Source organism: Camellia sinensis, chromosome 1 (assembly GCF_055761805.1).
Source record: "Camellia sinensis isolate YWXY chromosome 1, ASM5576180v1, whole genome shotgun sequence".
Classification (NCBI taxonomy): Eukaryota; Viridiplantae; Streptophyta; class Magnoliopsida; order Ericales; family Theaceae; genus Camellia; species Camellia sinensis.
This window is the reverse complement of record NC_138961.1, coordinates 74,959,728-74,979,327: the sequence shown is the minus strand read 5'-3', so window position 1 is coordinate 74,979,327 and position 19,600 is coordinate 74,959,728. Positions and strand designations below refer to the sequence as shown.

Here is a 19,600-nt window from a genome sequence, read left to right as displayed (position 1 = left end):
GACTTGGTGGAGGTAAAAATAGATGAGAAGAACCCGGATAAGTTCTTCTTGCTTGGCTCATCGTTGTCCAGCACTGAGAGATTAGAGGTCTTGGAATTCTTGACCTCTAATATCGAAGTGTTTGCCTGGACACCTTACGACATGCCAGGCATTGATCCAAACTTCATCAGTCACCAACTCAATGTCCACCCATCCGCCAGACCTGTCATTCAACGCACACGCAGATCGGCACTCCACCACGCCGAAATAGTGGCAGAAGAGGTAGGCAACCTGCTGGAGGCAGGAGCAATAAGGGAAGTGCACTACCCAAGATGGATCTCCAACACAGTCGTAGTGCCAAAAAAGAATGGTAAATGGCGTGTCTGCGTCGACTACAAAACAGTCAACAAGGCGTGCCCGAAAGATAGCTTTCCTCTACCAAGGATAGATCAACTGGTGGACTTAACGGCAGGGCATAACCGACTTAGCTTTCTGGATGCATACAGAGGCTACCACCAGATCGCCATGCACGAACCAGACCAGGAGGTCACATCCTTCACAACACCAAGGGGGTTATATTGCTACAAGGTCATGCCCTTTGGCCTAAAGAACGCAGGGGCGACATTCCAACGGATGGTCACCAAGATGTTTGAACCATTGTTAGGCAGAACAATGGAGGCTTACATCGACGACATGGTGGTCAAGAGCAAGGATGAGAATGACCATCTTAAAGATCTAGGCGAGATGTTCCAGATCCTGAAGAAACACAAGTTGCGCCTCAATGCGTCCAAATGCGCATTCGGAGTTGGATCTGGTAAATTCTTGGGCTTCCTGGTAACCAACCGAGGTATAGAAGCAGACCCCTCTCAGATTAAAGCAATCCAGGAGCTGGAGAGACCAAACTCAGTCAAAGAAGTGCAGCATCTCACTGGCATGGCGGCTTCACTCAACCGGTTCATAAGCAGGTCATCAGACAGACTACGACCATTCTTTCAAGCTTTAAAGGCCAAGTTTGAGTGGGATGAAGAATGCGACCGAGCTCTGGAAAGCTTGAAGGAGTACATGTCTTCCCCACCACTACTTGTTACTCCAGTACCTGGTGAAGAACTCTTTTTGTACCTGGCAGTCTCTCAGCACGCAGTCAGCGCAGTGTTGGTTCGTGCAGAAGGAATACAACACTTGCCCATCTTTTATGTCAGCAAGACATTGTTGGGAGCCGAAACAAGGTACTTGCCCTTGGAAAAACTAGCATTAGCATTAATGATGGCATCCAGAAAATTGGCGCACTACTTTCATGCCCACACCATAGTCGTCCTCACGGCCTTTCCACTAAAAGCTCTGTTTGAAAGGGCGAACTTTAGTGGGCGAATTTTGAAGTGGGCAGTAGAGTTGGGGCAATTCGACATCAAGTTCCAACCCAAGACAGCAATAAAAGCCCAATCTTTGGCAGACTTCATCGCAGAGTTTACTCCTGGAAGTCATCATATCTGCCTAGTCGACCTAACTGACACAACCGAACTAGGGACAGAAGTTGACGCCGGAATAGCGCAACCCCTAGCAGAAGGTAGTCAATCAAACACCAAGGCAGACCATACTAATGACAACAAGGAAGCAACGAACAAAGGCTCACCAGCAGTTCAAACAGAGGACGAAGGGCAGACAGCCAATATGGACTTTGAAGAAAACACCATCCTTGACCCCACGGCATCGTCTGATCCTTCCACTTGCTGGAAACTATTCGTCGGAGAGATGTGGAAGCTCTTTGTGGATGGAGCATCCAACCGACATGGTGCAGGGCTTGGCATAGTCCTCATCTCTCCAGACGGCCTGGTTATAGAGCAAGCAATCAACCTTGGCTTCCCAGCATCCAACAATGAAGCGGAGTATGAGGCGCTTCTCGTAGGACTCAAGTCGGCACACTTCATGAAAGCAACCGAACTAATGGTGTACAGTGACTCTCTGCTGGTGGTAAACCAAATTACTGGCGAATACGAAGCAAAGGACGACAGAATGGCCAAGTACCAAGAGTTAGTCAGAACAGAGATCAAGAAGTTTGATGTGGTAAGGATAGAACAAATTGGCAGGGAGGAAAACAGCCGAGCGGATGAGCTAGCAGGCCTGGCCTCAATGGCAGATACATCAATCCCTCATCCATTACTCATCGACTTCTTACCAAGACCAAGCATAGAAGACCCCGAAGCAGAAGAAGTATGTTGCACAGAATTAGGCCCTTCTTGGATGGATCCCATCATCCTGTTCCTAAAAGACGGCATCCTACCAGAAGAGAAAAAAGAAGCCAACAAAATAAGGGCAAAGTCGCAGCGATTTTGGCTATCTCCATCTTTGGCATTATACAAGAAGTCATTCTCTGGGCCTTACCTCAAGTGCGTTCATCCCAGCAAAGTAGAAGCATTCCTGTTCGAAATACACGAAGGGGTATGTGGAAGTCATCAAGGGGGAAGGTCGCTCGCTTACAGGGCTATTTCGCAAGGATATTGGTGGCCATATATGCAAGCAGACTCAGAGAAATATGTGAAGAAGTGTGAAAAATGCCAGAAATTCGCTCACCAAATACATCAACCAGCAAGAGAACTCCTACCCTTAACTAGCCCATGGCCTTTCGCAATGTGGGGCTTAGACATAGTAGGACCACTTCCAACAGCACCCGGGGGCAGAAAATTCTTTCTCGCAGCAACAGACTACTTCACAAAGTGGGTGGAAGCAGAAGCATTGGCGTCAATCAAAGAAAAAGATGTGAAGAAGTTTGTTTGGCAGAATATTATCACTCGGTTTGGCATACCAAAAGCACTGATCTCAGACAATGGAACTCAGTTCGACGGCAGAATCTTTAGAAGCTTTTGTGAAGAATACAAGATAGAGTTCTACAATTCCACACCGGCATATCCTCAAGCAAATGGGCAGGCTGAAGCATCAAATAAAGTCGTCTTGGATGGACTAAAGAAAAGGCTAGAGAAAGCAAAAGGTAAGTGGGCAGATGAACTTCCTCACGTCTTATGGGCTTACCGCACCACGCCTCGGCGATCAACTGGAGAAACACCATTCTCCTTAGCCTATGGAATGGAAGCAGTAATCCCACTAGAAGTTGGCCTCCCCACAATTCGAAGCGAAAATTTTGATCCAGACTTAAATGGAGAAGCCATAGCCTTAGAACTCAACCTTGCAGAAGAAAGAAGAGAAAGAGCGTTAGTCCACATCGCCTCATACCAACGAGAGTTAATCAGAAAATACAGCAAAAAGGTGCATCCAAGACAATTCAAGATTGGGGATTGGGTACTGCGCAAAGTAATGGGAAACACCTTGATCCCAGGAGACGGCAAGTTAGGCCCAAATTGGGAAGGTCCTTATAAGGTGGTTGGTTTAGCAGGCAAAGGGGCATACCACCTAGAAGACAAGGATGGCAAGGCAATCCCTAGGCCATGGAATACGGCCAATCTCAAGTTATTTTACTTTTAGCTTTTTCTTTTCCAAACATATGTACTTTTCTCTTCCTTCAATAAAATGAGTAATTCTTTTTAGCACGAATTATTCTTTGTAAAAGTTAGCTTGAAAGACTAAGTATATTGCAAGCATTCTATTCTAAGTTAGCTGGAAAAACTAACTTAGAGGTTGGCTGGATTAAACCAACACCCTTCCTAAGCCCAGGATAAGGATCCAGGCTGCAGGACATTTGGTCGGAATAACCAAATACTATAAGTTAGCTGGAAAAACTAACTTCAATAGTTGGCTGGAATAAACCAACACTTGTTACTCTTCAGCCGAAGTAAGTGTATGGCTGAAGAGTGGTTGGCTGGAATAAACCAACTCTTGTTACTCATCAGCCGAAGTAAGTGTATGGCTGAAGAGTGGTTGGCTGGAATAAACCAACTCTTGTTACTCTTCAGCCGAAGTAAGTGTATGGCTGAAGAGTGGTTGGCTGGAATAAACCAACTCTAGTTACTCTTCAGCCGAAGTAAGTGTATGGCTGAAGAGTGGTTGGCTGGAATAAACCAACTCTTGTTACTCTTCAGCCGAAGTAAGTGTATGGCTGAAGAGTGGTTGGCTGGAATAAACCAACTCTTGTTACTCTCCAGCCGAAGTAAGTGTATGGCTGAAGAGTGGTTGGCTGGAATAAACCAACTCTTGTTACTCTGCAGCCGAAGTAAGTGTATGGCTGAAGAGTGGTTGGCTGGAATAAACCAACTCCTGTTACTCTTCAGCCAAAGTAAGTATATGGCTGAAGAGTGGTTGGCTGGAATAAACCAACTCCTGTTACTCTTCAGCCAAAGTAAGTATATGGCTGAAGAGTGGTTGGCTGGAATAAACCAACACTTGTTACTCTTCAGCCGAAGTAAGTGTATGGCTGAAGAATAGTTGGCTGGAACGAACCAACACTTTGTACTCCTCAGCCGAAGTGATTATATCGGCTAAGGAGTGGTTGGCTAGTAAGCATATTTTAACCAGCCTAAACCGAAATAACAATTGAAGTAATAGATGACATTACAAAATACAGGCATACATAACACAACCGGAATAAGAGTTGCGTAAAATTTTCATTGCAAGAAAGGTCATTACAAAGGGGCTTAGTTCGGTTACAAAGAAAAGAGTACAAAATTAAGAGAAAAGTTCATCTATCTCGGCGTCTAAAGCCGCATCATCACCAACTTGAAGACCGGTTTCAAGAGGAAGCTCACTCTCGGCTGCCAGGATTCCTTCGGTTGGAACCACATTTTCATTCGGCTGCTCGATAGGAAGGTCCTCTACCATGGGTTCCAACCGAAGTGATGGGTCGGCACCAACAACCGGAATGTCTTCAGGAGCAGAGGAGTCATCAGTGTCTGAGTCCTCCAGAAACTCTTGTTGCAAGGCGTCTGCATACGCCGCAAGGGACTTCGGTATAAAATAAGCTGGAGGGTCGAAGACCTCGGTCTGTTGATCATGACTGAGCTTCTCCACAGCCGCCCTCCAGCCACACTTGAAGAAAAGCTCCTTGGCGGCGTCGCATTGCTTGACATAGGCCTCCTCTGCCTCCTTGTAACCTTGCTTGTACCCCTCCTTTTCGGCCGCCTCCATGTTCTTTCTTAGTTCACTTATTTCGGCATCTTTTCTCTTCTCAAGCTTCAACAACTCCCGCAGATACTTGTCCTTCATAACGATGGCCGCTTTTTGCCTCTCCGCTTCAGCCGAACTAACCAGATCGGCAAGTCGACCGTTCTCTGCTTGAAGCTCGGCCATTCTCTTTTCGGCTTCTACTAGTTCGGCCGCCTTTGCTTCGGCTTCCGCCATCGCCTGCCTTGTGGTTTTGCGGAGTTCTTGGACTTTCTTATAAGTGATGTTGTTCTTCTGCAAGGCCTGACAAAAAGAAGACTTCTCTTAAGCCGAAGTAAAAGTGGGAAACTTCAAACAAGAAAAAATGGACAGAGCTACTTACCAAAATCATGGACTTGGATGCAGACCGAATTGACTTCATTTCGGTGTTCAATTGCTTTAAGTGGTGCTCCATGTCCTTGGGGAGGCACACACTTTTGGCCAAGTTAAAGGCCAATTGGTGATCTTTCTCAGCCACGACCGAGTCAGTAGCTTTGATATCTTGGTCGTTGAAGGTCAGCGGCGGAGCCCACTTCGGAGATTCAGGTCGGTCAGTTTGCTCCGGTTGGGGGGAAGGTTGAGGACTCTGGGGGATGGATTCAACCTCATCGACTAGTTGCTGTTCGGTCGATGTATTTCGGGCGCGTTTGGAAGGGCGAGATGAAGAAGGCTGCTGAGAAGAGAGGGCCACAACGGCAGGCTGCACCTCGATGGATGGCTGTACTTCGGCTCTGGTTGATGCAGTTAGAAGGGCCCTGACTCTGCTCTTCTTTGCCATTTCTTCCTCAGTAGTTAATGGAACAAGTCTTATTTCGGGCAAAGTTGGGTCCGGTTCTGGTGCTTCCTCAAGAAGGAAATCGGTTACCCTTGCTTTTCGGCGACCGCTGTACCGGTAGGTCGGCTCAAAGTTCAGAAGCTTAGCCCAACTTCTTTCTTTAATCCATAGTGCGGCTCGCAAAATTGCAAGGTTTGGATAACTATATAAGGAATGAAGATGGGCGAAATCTGCAAAAAAAGAGGAGTGTTAGTTCGGTCAATAGACTAAAAAAGCCGAGATAACATACAAGGAACAAGACCGAAGTTAAATTACCAGGCTCTCCCTTTTTCCAATTTATAGGTCGGCCAGGAATTTGGGCTTGAAAATCCTCAAAATTCCCAGAGACCCAGAAGAAGTCATCATCATTAAGGTCTTTGTCCGGTGTGTGCTTAACAATCTTCTCTCGGCGGCGGCGGATCCTAAGGTAATAGACCCACCCAGTATCTTTTGAGCCGATGGAATATTGATGGAATATTTCGGCAAGGCCGAGGTTTAAACCGGTTTGGTGGTTTAGTGCGGCTATTCCCATAATAATACGGTATGTATTGGTGGACAGTTGGGTGGGGCATAACCTAGTTTGCCTAAGGAACTCACAGATCAACGGTTGTACAGGAAACCGTAGTCCGGTCTCTATTATGGATTGAAGAGTAAAAGGAACGAAACCTTCGTTGTCCTATGGAATGACGTCCTTTTTCGCTAAAGTCAAATGAACGTCATCCGGTATATCATAGTCCTTCCTGAATTCGGCCATCCCACCAGGGGTCTCAACTAAATACCTATACTTGCCCATTTGTTGTATAATTTAACAAATAAGTTATTTCGGTGCGATAATCGTGCTCAGAAGCTCGGTTGAGCGCACGCAGGAGTGCCTGGGTAACCTAAGTCTGCAAAGTAAAAAAAACAGAGGGGGTTAAAGCACTGATCAATGGACCGTGCTACAATTTAAAAGCAAGGTATAAAAGCCCTACTTCGGCCTCAAAGTACTGGTTCATTCATCAGAAGGTCTGGTAGCTCGGTTTGAGCAGGTTGCTCGATAGACCGGTTTAACGTCTAGGGGCAGCTTTCTGAGTTCGGTCTAAAAAACTAAGAAAGCTGGTTTAGTCCCAAGGCCTAAATCGGTTGCAGTGTGAGGAAAGTTACTTCGGTTGAGCCCCTAGGGGCGGCTTTCTGAGTTCGGTTTAAGAACTAAGAAAGCCGGCTTGGCCCCAAAAGCTTACCTCGGTTATAGACCGAAGTACCTAGTTCGGTACGTGCACGTTTGTTCGGTGATCTTATCTTGGCTAGAGTGGTTCAGAAGAAACTACTGATATTCCTACAAGTTCTAGTTCGGTTATTTTCTGAATCTATCTACATACATAACACAAACAGTATCCTAGTTCGGTTGGGACGTGATTCTGGATCAAAATCGAGTTTTCTCTAGGGTATATGACATATAGTCATGGGCTTTACTGATTTTTTCCATGAAAGTACTAAAGTAAAATAGAGCTGGAAGAAAAATGTTTTGCAAAAGCAAGCAGAGCGTGGAAAACAGAATATGAAAGCAAAACAAAGGAAAGGAAAAAGGATCGTTTACCAGGAAAAGATGAAGCAGAGGGCAGGAGCAACGGAACCAGCGAAGAACACAGGCTCAGGAGGCTCAGAGGCTGGAGAAGCAGAGGCACAGAGAGAGAAGAAGGTGAATGGTTCAAAGGTAGAATGATCGTTTTGTGGAAGGAGAGAGAAAGGGCGGGAACTGTTCAAAAGTTTCGTACTATGAGAGCGGCGTGACAGCTGCTCCTAGCCAATCAGAGCTTGCCACGTGTCACTGGAATGGGAAGCGTTACAGACGCTATGATTGAAGAGACATTTTTGACCGGGCAGAACGGAGCCCGGAGTGAAATTAGCTCGGCTTAAAAGTTCGAGAGTTTTTAGCTCGGCTGGAGAGGCTAAAGTATTCTTAGCTCGGCTGGAAAAGCTTAAAACGACGCCAGCTCGGTTGATAGACTGATAATCCCAATCATGCCATGCAGATGGAATTAAGGGGCAATTGAGAGGGTAATTTTTGGTAAAAATTGGGCCGAGCTGTGAGATGGACTTGGTGGCCCAAAATGCCAAGGACTGGGTAAAAGGCCGAAATGTTACTGCGGCCCAAAAGAGATAAAAGTCACGCTGGCCCGAGCTGTTGAAGTGACTCCGGCTCAAGAACGATAGATTTACTTCGGCTCTGCGGAGATGATTGACTTACTTCGGCTAAAGGAATGTAAAGCTGCTTCGGTTTTGACAACTTGAGTTAGTCCGGTCTCAAAAGGTAGTCCGGTCATGATTGAATTCGAGATAGGTCGGTTATAAGGTTGTTACTCAGTGGATCGGTCCAAACACACCACGGTTCATGTATGAGAGAACCAGGATATGGTGTAGCATGAAGAAGAACCGAACTATTGTTAGTATGGCCTACTTTGTGGCTCGGCATAGCCATTCTTACTTCGGTCGAATGGAAGTTCGGCCATAAAGAAAACCATCCCACTTGGTTTAAGCAGTGGGGGAGGGTGTAAAAGGATAAGCATTATCCTTAGGAGAATGAATCCTAGGAGGACTCTGCATGGAGAAGTACAAGTCCTACTAGGATTGTGCCACGGAAAACTTATAAAAGCCCACAAGCATCACCTTGGAGGAGGTAATTGAACCCAACCTTTTTGAGAACATAAAACTTTGTCTATTTGTCAAGCTTACTGACTTAGGCATCGGAGAGGTTTCCGGCACACACCCGCCGGCTAGCTCACGTTTGTGTTTTCAGGTGATAAAGCGACGTCGTACGGAGAAGCGTGGACTTGGTCAACAGGATTATACGAGGAGAATTATTTCCTCCCCGTACAGGTATGAAAACAATTGCCAATTTCTTTGGAAACGATGGGAGATTGGCCGAAAATCTCTTCGTTTGTTTCGATTTCCAAATCGAAAATCGCCTCAGAATGATTTCCAAATCTTCACAGGTTCGTCTGCAATAGAACCCTTGAAAAGGCGCGTGTGTGTCACATGCGCAGGAGAGAGCTCGTGAGGGCTTCTTTGCTTCACGCGTGTGGTGTGATATTGAGAGGTAAAAATGGAAATGGAAATAGGATAAGACTTGACTGGTATTAACCTATTTCCATGGGACCGGCTGGTAAGTCTCCCTTTTTTTTTTTGATCGGCCTAAATCGTCAATGTTAGCTGCATTGAAAGTGATCATATCAGTCTTTTTCTTATATCATTTTCCTTATATTAAAGGCCATATTTATATTATTAAATGTTTTTTAATTGATATTAATTAATTACGATTTATATTTAATATTAAATTATTTTGAAAAAAATAGTAAAATTTTACTATGACATAATTTTTATTTTATAAATATTATAAAATTTTAAATACCATAGTTTGATATAAAATTTTATTTTTAATAAATTTTATATTTTTTAAATCTTTTAGGTGATTCCTTGCATCTGAGCATTTGAAAAATTGTTTTGATTATTTTAATTAATTTTTTATAAAAGGCGTGTAAAAAGTAAAGTTTTTTTTTTTTTTTTCTAGGAATAGGTTATTTTGACTTTTTAAGTTTGTGACAATTTTTTAAGTTTGGGAATATACTATTTTGATAATTTTTTGACTTTTAGACAAAAATATAAGATAAAAAAAGAGAAATTCTACTTACACTATCAATTTAATTCCTTATATCTTTATTACCCTATCCTTAACCTTTCTTCTTCTCCTTACACCCAAAAGCGACTATTACTTTTGGATGGAAAGGGTAGCTAATTATTAATACGATCATTGATGCTTGAACAATCCGTTATTAGTGAATAGATTCCTATTGGAAACGTTTACCTATCTATCTATCTATCTATACTATACTATTACTAAGGGAAGACTTGGTGTCCAAGCCTTCATGTCTTGCCATGTGACAGTTTTATCTAACCTAAAATATAAAATTATAATTCAAAGGCGTGAACAAGGTTTGGTTTGAACCCAATACCTTGGATTTCATTAACAATACTCTTACCACTTAGGCAATATATATATATATATATATTATAATACCAATTTCTTTATTAGTTATTTTTATTTTTATTTATTTAAATTGTATACGTTTTACGTGTGCCACCCGTCAATAGAATGACAATGTTAACCCATCACGCATTAATCCATGTTATCTCACTGGTTTATATTTAATTGGAGGGTACTATTTCCAACGGTTGTATTTTAATGATTTGATTAATTTATTTTGAAGGGTCCTTTCATGTAAATTATTAATAATAAAAATGTCAATCTAATAATTATAACATATTTAATTTATTACATTATCATTATTGAGTGAATGAGTGAATTAAAAATACAACGTGTTTGCTTTGAATTTTTTGGATTAAATTTTTTAAAAACTGACTTTTTTGGTTTTCGTATTTTTTTGTTTTTAGTGAATATTTTTCAAATTTTAAACATTTTTTTTTACTTTTTTAGATATACCTTACTTAGATGTATTTAAAAAGTAAAAAATTTGTAAAAGAATATTTTAAAAAATTAATAAATACATAAAAATATAAAAAATGTGCTGAATTCTTGTATTTTTTTTTATATTTTTGGTATTTAGTGAATTTTTAAAAGATTTTTTTTTTACAATTTTTTTACTTTTTAGGTGTATTTATGTTAGGTGTGTCTAAAAAGTAAAAAAATTGCTTAAAATATTAAAAAAATTCAGTAAAAAATAAAAAAAAATACGAAAAATAAGAAAGTAAAATTTTCTAAAAAGTATTTTTTGAAAAGTGAAAACAAGCAATATGTAATTACGTTTCTTATCTCATTTTCTTATTGTTTGACACACAAAAAAATAGGACCCATATCAATAAATATAGATTATTTAGAAATTATCATTAAGAAATTATGAAAATAAATAACATAGTGTCATATATCAAATGATACAAAAATGTAAAAAATAAAAATAAATAATATATAGCAACCATTTTTGTATAATGGATCACATCACTCATATTTATTTCTAATACAATGTTGACACATGAGAAAGTACACTAAAAATAATATTAAAAAATTATTAGTCTAACATTACTCCTAAATATATAACACAAAAAACTACACAAAAGATATTGGAAAATTCTATTCATACAAATTTTGACAAAAATGATGTGCCATTACCATTATTGTAAAGAAATCTGTTTTTAATCATGTTTTGTTTTGAAATGAGGAATCCATAATGAGACGTATCATTATATGTAAAAGTTATGTATAGATTTTTATATTTTATATCATTATTTGAAGATATATTGTGTAGTTGATATTTTATATCAACAATTATTTAGACCACTAAAAAATACACTACTAATAACACTAATACATTGGGAATGACAAAAAAAAATAAATAAATAAAAACATGACATAGAAAGTGGGCAGGGCCCACTGCCACATCATTAGTACTCCCTCTAGTGATCTTTTTTTAATGCTCCCAAACATTTTTCATTTTATATTAAGGCTTTGTTTGAGAGTATAGATTTTTAGTTAAAAAGCTAAAAATTGACTGCATATTGTCAAATCATTCTCTCTCTCTCTCTCTATATATATATATATATATATATATCTTTGTAAAAAAATTAATTTTTTTTTAAAATAGTCAATTTTTAAATGAGCTTTAACTGTAGAGTAAGTTACACTTGTAATAAATTCGAGTCACACAATACGTTTTTGTGCATTTTTTGTGTTTTATTATTATTATTATTATTATTATTATTATTATTTTATAAAAACGTTTAACCACATAGAGTAATCTCTCAATTAAATTCTAAGAAGTTGAACACTCAAAAATCATCTTTTTTATTTTTTTATCGGTAAATGTTAGTTGTTAGTTATTGGATTAGTACCAATGGGAGAAAATATCTCCACCCTTGACAAAGTATTTTTTGATCGACAAATGTTAGTTATTAGATTAGTATCAATGGAAGAAAATCTTCTCACTTTTGACAAAGCACTTAAATATTTACACTTCCTTAATTCAACCTCTTAAAGAGAATTGAACCCATAACCTCTTTAAAACTAAACTAAAAAAAAAATAAGATGACCAACTAAATTAAGCGTAATTGATTGCTCAAAAATCACCCTTCGACGATGTTACATAATAAAGCCACTTAATTATATAATGATAGATCGCAGTCTCGCGCGGGCATGCACCGGTTATAAATATCTTGCACAACGCACACTGCTCTTCATAGCAACCAAAGTAACATTCAACCTCTCTCTCTCTCTCTCTCTCTCTCTCTCTCTCTGTGTTAATTCTTTTCCCTCTCTGTATGGATTCATCAAAAGATGGTAAAGCAGAAATGCTTTTCTTGCCATGGATATTGGCAAGAGGGCACATGATTCCAGTGATAGACACAGCAAGGGTTTTTGCTGCTCATGGAGCTAAAGTCACCATAATCACAACTCCAGGCTATGCTCAGCTCTTCCAGAAGTCCATAGAGAGAGACCAATCACTACTAGGCCATCATGACATTAGCTTCCACACCTTCAAATTACCTACCGCCGAGGTCGGCTTGCCCGAGGGATGTGAGAATCTCCTCTCCACCGCCCTCGACAGGGACATGTCCGAAAAGCTTTTTTCGGCCATCTCAAAGCTTGAAAAACCTATCGAGCAACTGCTTCGGGAACGCCGACCCGATTGCCTCGTCAGCGACATGTTCTATCCGTGGACGGCCGACGTTTGTGCTCAGCTCGTCATTCCCAGGATCTTGTTCCATGTTACAGGTTTGTTTCCTCTCTGTTGTGAAAGATACCAGTTGGTTGATACTGTCTAATATGGGTCAATCTAATTTTTATCTATTTATTTATTTTTTAAGAATTATAAGACAAACCCATTCCATTTGGAAGTCATTTAAATATGAAGAAAAAGATTATTTTTATACAGAATTTATAGCAATATGGCGTGACAATAATGTATGTGTTTGGTTTAAATTTTTTTTTATTAAGTTTTTTAGAAATTGAGTTTTCTGATTTTTTGTGTTTTTTTTTTTTTTGTTTGTAATGAATATTTTTAAAATTTTAAGTATTTTTTAAACTTTTTTAGATGCATCATACTTAGATGTATCTAAAAAATAAAAAATTTATAAAAAAATATTTAAAAAATTTAATAAATACATAAAAATACATATACTGAATTCTCATATTTTTTTTTTTGTATTTTTGGTATTTAGTGAATTTTTAAAAGTTTTTTTCACAAAAATTATACTTTTCATATGTATTTATGTTAGGTATGTCTTAAAAATTAAAAAAAAAATTTGCTTAAAATATTAAACAAAATTCAGTAAAAACAAAAAAAAAATGAAAAACAAGAAAATAAAATTTTTTGAAAAATATTTTTGGAAAATATAAGCTTTTGATTTTGAAATGATTGAACCTAAGCAACCCGCGTAAAAATTTTGGATTAATTTTCAATTTGCAAATTAATATTCTTAAAAGGGCAATTCGTGCAAGCGGATACTATATACACTTGTGTAAGTTCTCATAAATATACGTAAGTTACCTTACAAAATTGCATAAGTTTTTAAAAATATACGTAAGTTAATCTCACAAAAATTTAAAAAATCATAACTTACGTGTATTTGTTAAAAATTATATGATTTTGTAAGATAACTTATATATATTTATAAAAACTTACACAAATACATATGATATAGACCTGACACAACCAGACACTTTCCCTTCTTAAAATTATGATTTCACGTTATAGGTTTGTTCCCTCTCTGTTGTGAAGAGAGCGTTCGACGCTACGCACCGCACGAAAAGGTGAATTATGATACAGAGACCTTTGCTTTGCCGGGTCTCCCCGACGACAACATCAAGTTTAATAAGCTTAAACTCCCATACTGGTTTAAAACCAAAGGAACTGGTTGGGGACAACTTTTGGATATCTTTCTAGAGGCCGAGCTGAAGAGCTATGGGATTATAATTAACAGCTTTTACGACTTGGAGCCAACTTATGCTGAGCATTACAAGAATGAAATGGGTAGAAAACTATGGCTTGTAGGGCCAGTGTATCTCTTTAACAAAGCAGCCGAAGAAAAGGCCGACAGGGGAGAAAAGAACTCCATTGATGGTGGTACAGTTTTGAGCTGGCTTGACACCAAAAAACCCAACTCAGTAATTTATGTTAGTTTTGGGAGCCAAGTTCGTATGGCTCCTAAACAGTTCCTTGAGATCGCTCACGGTCTCGAGGCTTCTGGTTGCCCATTCATTTGGGTGGCTAGAGATCTCTCAAAGAGCAATGAAGAAGACAAAGAAAAGAGGGAAGGAGGAGAAGGGGAAAATGGCGATAAAATGCTTCCAGATGGATTTGAAGAGAGGATGACGAAGTCCGGGCATGGATTGATAGTAAGGAGTTGGGCACCGCAGCTGCTAATCTTAGAGCACGTTGCTGTTGGAGGGTTCATGACACACTGTGGATGGAATTCAACGATTGAGGGCATAGGAGCGGGCATTCCAATGATCACATGGCCGCTCGCAGCGGAGCAATTTTTCATTGAAAGCCTGGTTACAGATGTGTTGAAGACTGGGATTCGAGTGGAGAACGAGGAGTGGGTGTCGTTGCATTGGGATCCCAAGGTGACGGTAACTAGAGAAAAGGTGGAGAAGGCAGTAAAATGGCTAATTGGCGGTGATGGTGGTGACCAAGTGGTGGAGATGAGAAGGCGAGCACGAGAGATGGCTGAGAAGGCCAAGAAAGCTATGGACTATGGGGGCTCGTCCGATGCCGCTGTCATTGCTTTGATTAACGAGCTTAAATCTCGTCAAAGTGTCTGTGAATAATTATGATCCTTAGATTTTGCTTGCCAGAATCGAACTCCTAGTGAGTCAGCAGTCAGTGTGTGTAACCTTTAGTAGTGTTATCCCAGGTCTCAATAATTTGTCTCTAGTTACTTACTAGGATCCGCTTGAATAACTCGGCATTGTTATTGCTGGGAATAAATAATAGAGTAATGCTAGAGACCCCAAATATTCTACCAAAAGTTTTACCAAATGTCTCACATGGGTGTGGGACCCACACAATGTGGGTCCCAGGTGGGTCCCACACCCATGTGAGACATTTGGTAAAACTTTTGGTAGAATTTTTGGGGCCTCTAGCATTTTTGTAAATAATAATAGTAACAAAAACGGTTGGAACTTTCAAAATTGAGGATCTCTATAACCTCTAAAATGATATTGACTAATTATGTGTTTTTATTTTTTTATTTTTCTTTTTTATCTTTCTTTTCTAGACGAATCACATGTGAGTAGGGTTGTAAAAATTATATTTTTTTATAGTATGTAGCATTGTTGTAATAATGATAATAATAATAATAGTTAAGTGGTGGTGTTTTTTTAGATATTTACATGTGAGTGGAATCTTTTTAGCCACAAAAACAGCCCTTGTTTTGGAAGTGAATTTGGGGCTACACTACAAGAAATCAGCTTTTTAGGGACAAATTTATTCCGTTCCTAAAAGTGTAATATTTGTTGGAAAAAACTTTAGCCAACAAATTTCCTCCGTCACAAAGTTTGTCCCAAATGGCCCGTCCGAAAAAGTCAAAAAATGGCTTTTAGAGACAAAATTTTGCATTTGTCACTATAAATAGACTTTTAGAGACAAAAATAGGTGGTTGCAAAAAGTTTTGATTTTGAGACAACCAAAATTTGTCTCTAAAAGTCTATTTATAGTCCAAGGCAACGGTGGTAGTTATGGAGACAAAGAAACTAATTTTTGCGACAACACAAATTGGTGTCTAAAAGTTTTAATTTTTTGGAACAAATGGTAGTGGCCAGTAAAAGTTTTAGTTTTTTAGGACAAAGGGAAATGGTGGTTAAAAGTTTTAATTTTTGGGACAAATAAAAGTAGCGGCTAAAAGCTTATTAAATATTTTTTGAGACAACTAAAATTGGTCTCTAAAAGTTTGATAATTTTTTTTTTTTTTTATTTTGTAACAATTATTCTAAAAATACTAATTTGAACATCAACTTATATTCCTTTCTTGATTTCTCAACAACCAAACAGAAAATATATATCACCAAACCATCCACTCATCTCCAAATTAAAATTCAACTACACAAAAAAAAAAAAAAATGCTCATCGCATTCAATAACAAACAAATACCATACTCTAATTCATTAGTACGTAATATCTTGATTGTATATATGACAGAGATTTCAAAAGTATCATTTCCAATTTATAAGGCTAGTGTTATAAGCATTGTTTATAGCATTCAACTGTTCAATGAACAGATTGTTATTAGAATTATATCTACCTACATAACAAAACAACTCAACTCATCGCATTTTCTTCTCAATGGTTTCGTTAAAATGGCATTCAAAATCTAGCAGAGAGCTCCCAAGCTTTAAATCAACGCAAGCTTGCAGGACCTGCATAGAATAGGCCAAACTCTCAAATAGATTACCAATTAAAAATTATCCAATAATAGATTAATTTAATAAATTGCAATTTAATGTGCCGATTGTAGTATCTGAAGTTCAATTACAAACATTACTCCAGTGAAAACAATTCCTTGTAGAACAGTAAGTAAAAGGAATAACTCCAATGAAAAGTGTAATTATGCAAATATATATATAGACAAAAAGGAGAATATTTTTCTAAATCGCCTGCCACACTCCCACGTGAGATACATGTGGGCCTCACACAAATGCACCCCACTATTTGTCTCTCATGTGATACGTTCTTCAAAAAAATTCTGTCTACTTATAAAAATTCTAAAGAGTAATGCAAGAGACCTCTAAAAAATAGTCCCTAAATTTACCCCTAAGGTGGTATAAATCAGGTCCACAGCTGGTATACATGCAGCAAGTTGTGATGAGTTCAAAACTAATCCTCAGAAATTGTCTTCGCCCACTCATTATTATGTAATCCATTTCCTTCAGAGAGAAAGAGCTCAAAACTAGTCCTCCCCCTTGCTCATAAATTAATGTAATCTTATCTTATAAAATCACTCTAGAAAGTTAATACTCACAATTTCTAGAAAAGTGAATGTATAGTCCTTTCCTCTTATCTGTGTCTGCTGGGCACAGTAAAACGAGAAGTAGACAATTGTTTTTATAAACTGTTCAAGTGTGTTCTCCACTTCCTCTTTAGTTCCTAGATCTGGAGGTGATAAGAGGAAAAGTATGCTTTTCTTGTTGCCATGTAGTCAGCTTAGAGAGAGTTTCTAAACCTTAATTTCCAGCATAATTTCCATTGACCTCATCAAAAACTTAAAAACCAAATTTAACACAAACAATCCAATCATATTAATATCCTAAGATTTAACACAAACAATCAAAAGGGACCCAGATCAGGTGCTGTTGCCTTGAAGAAAACAATTCAGAAGATACTAAAAGCACAGTGATGTATAACCTGTACTAGCATATACATGCAATCCAATCATATTAATATCCTAAGATTCATCATATTATTGAATGAAACAAATATCAATTACTCAAACATTCTGAAAAGATGACTTACTAAGAAGAAGAATCAGTAGAGGGTACTCTTTGACTGATCTGCTGCATCAAGAAGTCGACTTTGGCATTGTATTCCGTGCGATCAGACTCCAAGATTTGAATTCTTCCCACCAGCTCCTCATTGATTCTTCGTTGCTCTTCAGCCTCCCTTGTAGCAGCCTCATTATCCCTCTCGAGTTGGGCACGGGTAAGTTTTCCAGATAATGTTGTACTTGGTTTTCGACCACGCCCTAAGTCGCGTATGTAGCCAACTTTTTGTCCAAATACCTCAATAGAAAGTTGCTCATCAGATATCGGGCAAGATCCTTCTTCAATAGCTTTCTCTTGCCGCTTTTCAAGCTTGTACTACAATATTCATTAGTTGAGATAAAATTAAGTATCCATCCACATTTTATTAAGGAAATAAGGAATGAAAGTACATAAAGATTGATGTCTTACATGTCTAATCTCAGCATCAGCATGCACCCATGCCTCTTTTTTCTCACTAAAATGCGTCTTTTTGTACAACTCAACAAGTCCAAGTTCCTCTCCAGTGGCACGGTCTCGCTGTGCCATTTATAGCACATATTAAACCTCAATATAGATTATGTTGTTCAATTACAATTACAAAACATAAATTATAGATTCTATAATTAATACCTCATCATATTGCACTTTTCTGAAGGCCTTTGAGCTAGCAGTGTGGAGGGCTTTCAATTTCTCCCGATTCAACTTATTCTTGCCACATCTCACCTATTATTAAATGCATAAGTCAGAGTAGAAAGTGTTTCTTTTATTATTAAACATTTCTCATCTACAAGAAATATAGAATTGGAGATATACCACATACCAGTTTGGTGTATCTCATTTAAGAGGTCATTCTCCCTATGCGAGGCTTTACCCTCACTGCTACTCTCTCTCTCTCTCTCTCTCTCTCTCCAGTATGGTTGCCTTAGGTCTCTTACTCTCCAACCTTGGTGATCCTATGCCATCTTTGTGCCCAGCATAATTCCCAGTAGGCCTATGGTATGCTCACACCATCAACAACAGCACACAATATCAATTGGAACAACAATTTTTTTACACTGCATTCCCTTTCCATTCAACAACTAGTCTAGTTACAAATTTCAGAAACCCATTTAACGTTTGAGAATTCCAGCTAAAGAAAAGGTTGAAAATGTCAAGTTTAAATCCTGCCATGTTATTCCAACACTGGAAAGGTCTGCTGTAGATTGAAATAGATCTAGTGTAAATCAAGCAAGAGGAAAAGTAAGATGTAAAGTTGGATTTGTGAAACATGGACCTCAATAGATAATGCATCAGGTTAGCAACTTAGTAGTTGGGAACTTTGGTCGGTTGAGACTCAGTTCAGCTCTGCACAGAAAGTCAAGTTGTATTATAGCGATCCCGGGTTTACCCTTGTTGTATAGTGATCCGGACATGTGTCCGTGGATGTTGGTAGTTGTTTATTATCTTGTTTACATCCTTTCTTACTTTGTATTTGAGTTATAGGATGTGTTGAGCGGGTTTGTTACAGGTTGGTTGAGTTTAGAAACCAAAACTAGTTGCCCAGATTTTTGGCCTGTACGCTCGAGCGGAGGTGTTGGAGCTCGAGCGTAGATTACATCCTTCCAGTATCTTGTTGTGCAGTGTTGTGAGCTCGAGCGTAGGGTTGGGAGCTCGAGCGGAGGCCTGGTTCTGCAAAAGTGCTGGGCGAGTGCATTCTGCGCTCGAGCGGGAGGTTGGCCGCTCGAGCGGAAGTCTGTGAGTGGCCGCTCGAGCGGGGTGTTTTACGCTCGAGCGGAAGACTGGGTTTAAGTCCCGAAATTGTGACTTTTCAAATCACTTTTTCACTTTCTCTTCTCTCTCTTACTTTTCCAAAAACACCATTGTTGAGTCTTTCTCTCTAGATACTACCTTCTCTCTAGGTTTTGATCTAGTAGGAGTGATTTACTCACCTTTGGCCTTTACAAAAAAGTTGTTGATCGTCGAGGGCTTCATTTTAATCTGAAAATCACGGGTTTTGGAGCACGTTGGGTTTTGTCGTCTTCTCCTTTGGGACTCCGAATTTGAGGTAGGGATAACCTACTCCTCTCTATGGGTTTTGTCTTTAAATTTTGGTATTTTGAGATGTTGGGCTTGGTTTGGTAAATTTGTGAAAGTTTGGGGCTTTTGTGTAATTTTACAAAAGTTGGGGTTTTATTCATAATAAACCTAGATGCATGTTTGGCATAGAAAAATGGAAT

The 19,600-nt window shown here is 38.9% G+C and overlaps 2 protein-coding genes across 2 annotated transcripts; one reads left to right on the top strand and one right to left on the bottom strand.

Moving 5' to 3' along the window:
* The first annotated feature begins 13,590 nt into the window (after window positions 1-13,590).
* On the top strand, window positions 13,591-14,696 carry LOC145802662 (abscisate beta-glucosyltransferase-like). Its single transcript, XM_082895435.1, has one exon. The coding sequence runs from the start codon at window positions 13,893-13,895 to the stop codon at window positions 14,694-14,696; it is 804 nt and encodes a 267-aa protein (XP_082751561.1). The 5' UTR covers window positions 13,591-13,892.
* Window positions 14,697-17,340: 2,644 nt separating this feature from the next.
* Window positions 17,341-18,745, bottom strand: LOC145789792 (uncharacterized). Its single transcript, XM_082867215.1, has 4 exons — window positions 18,205-18,745; window positions 18,015-18,107; window positions 17,814-17,921; window positions 17,341-17,720 (listed from the first exon to the last, which is right to left on the bottom strand). Exons 1-4 carry the CDS (start codon window positions 18,220-18,222, stop codon window positions 17,376-17,378), a joined length of 564 nt encoding a protein of 187 aa, XP_082723341.1. The 5' UTR covers window positions 18,223-18,745; the 3' UTR covers window positions 17,341-17,375.
* Window positions 18,746-19,600: the final 855 nt, after the last annotated feature.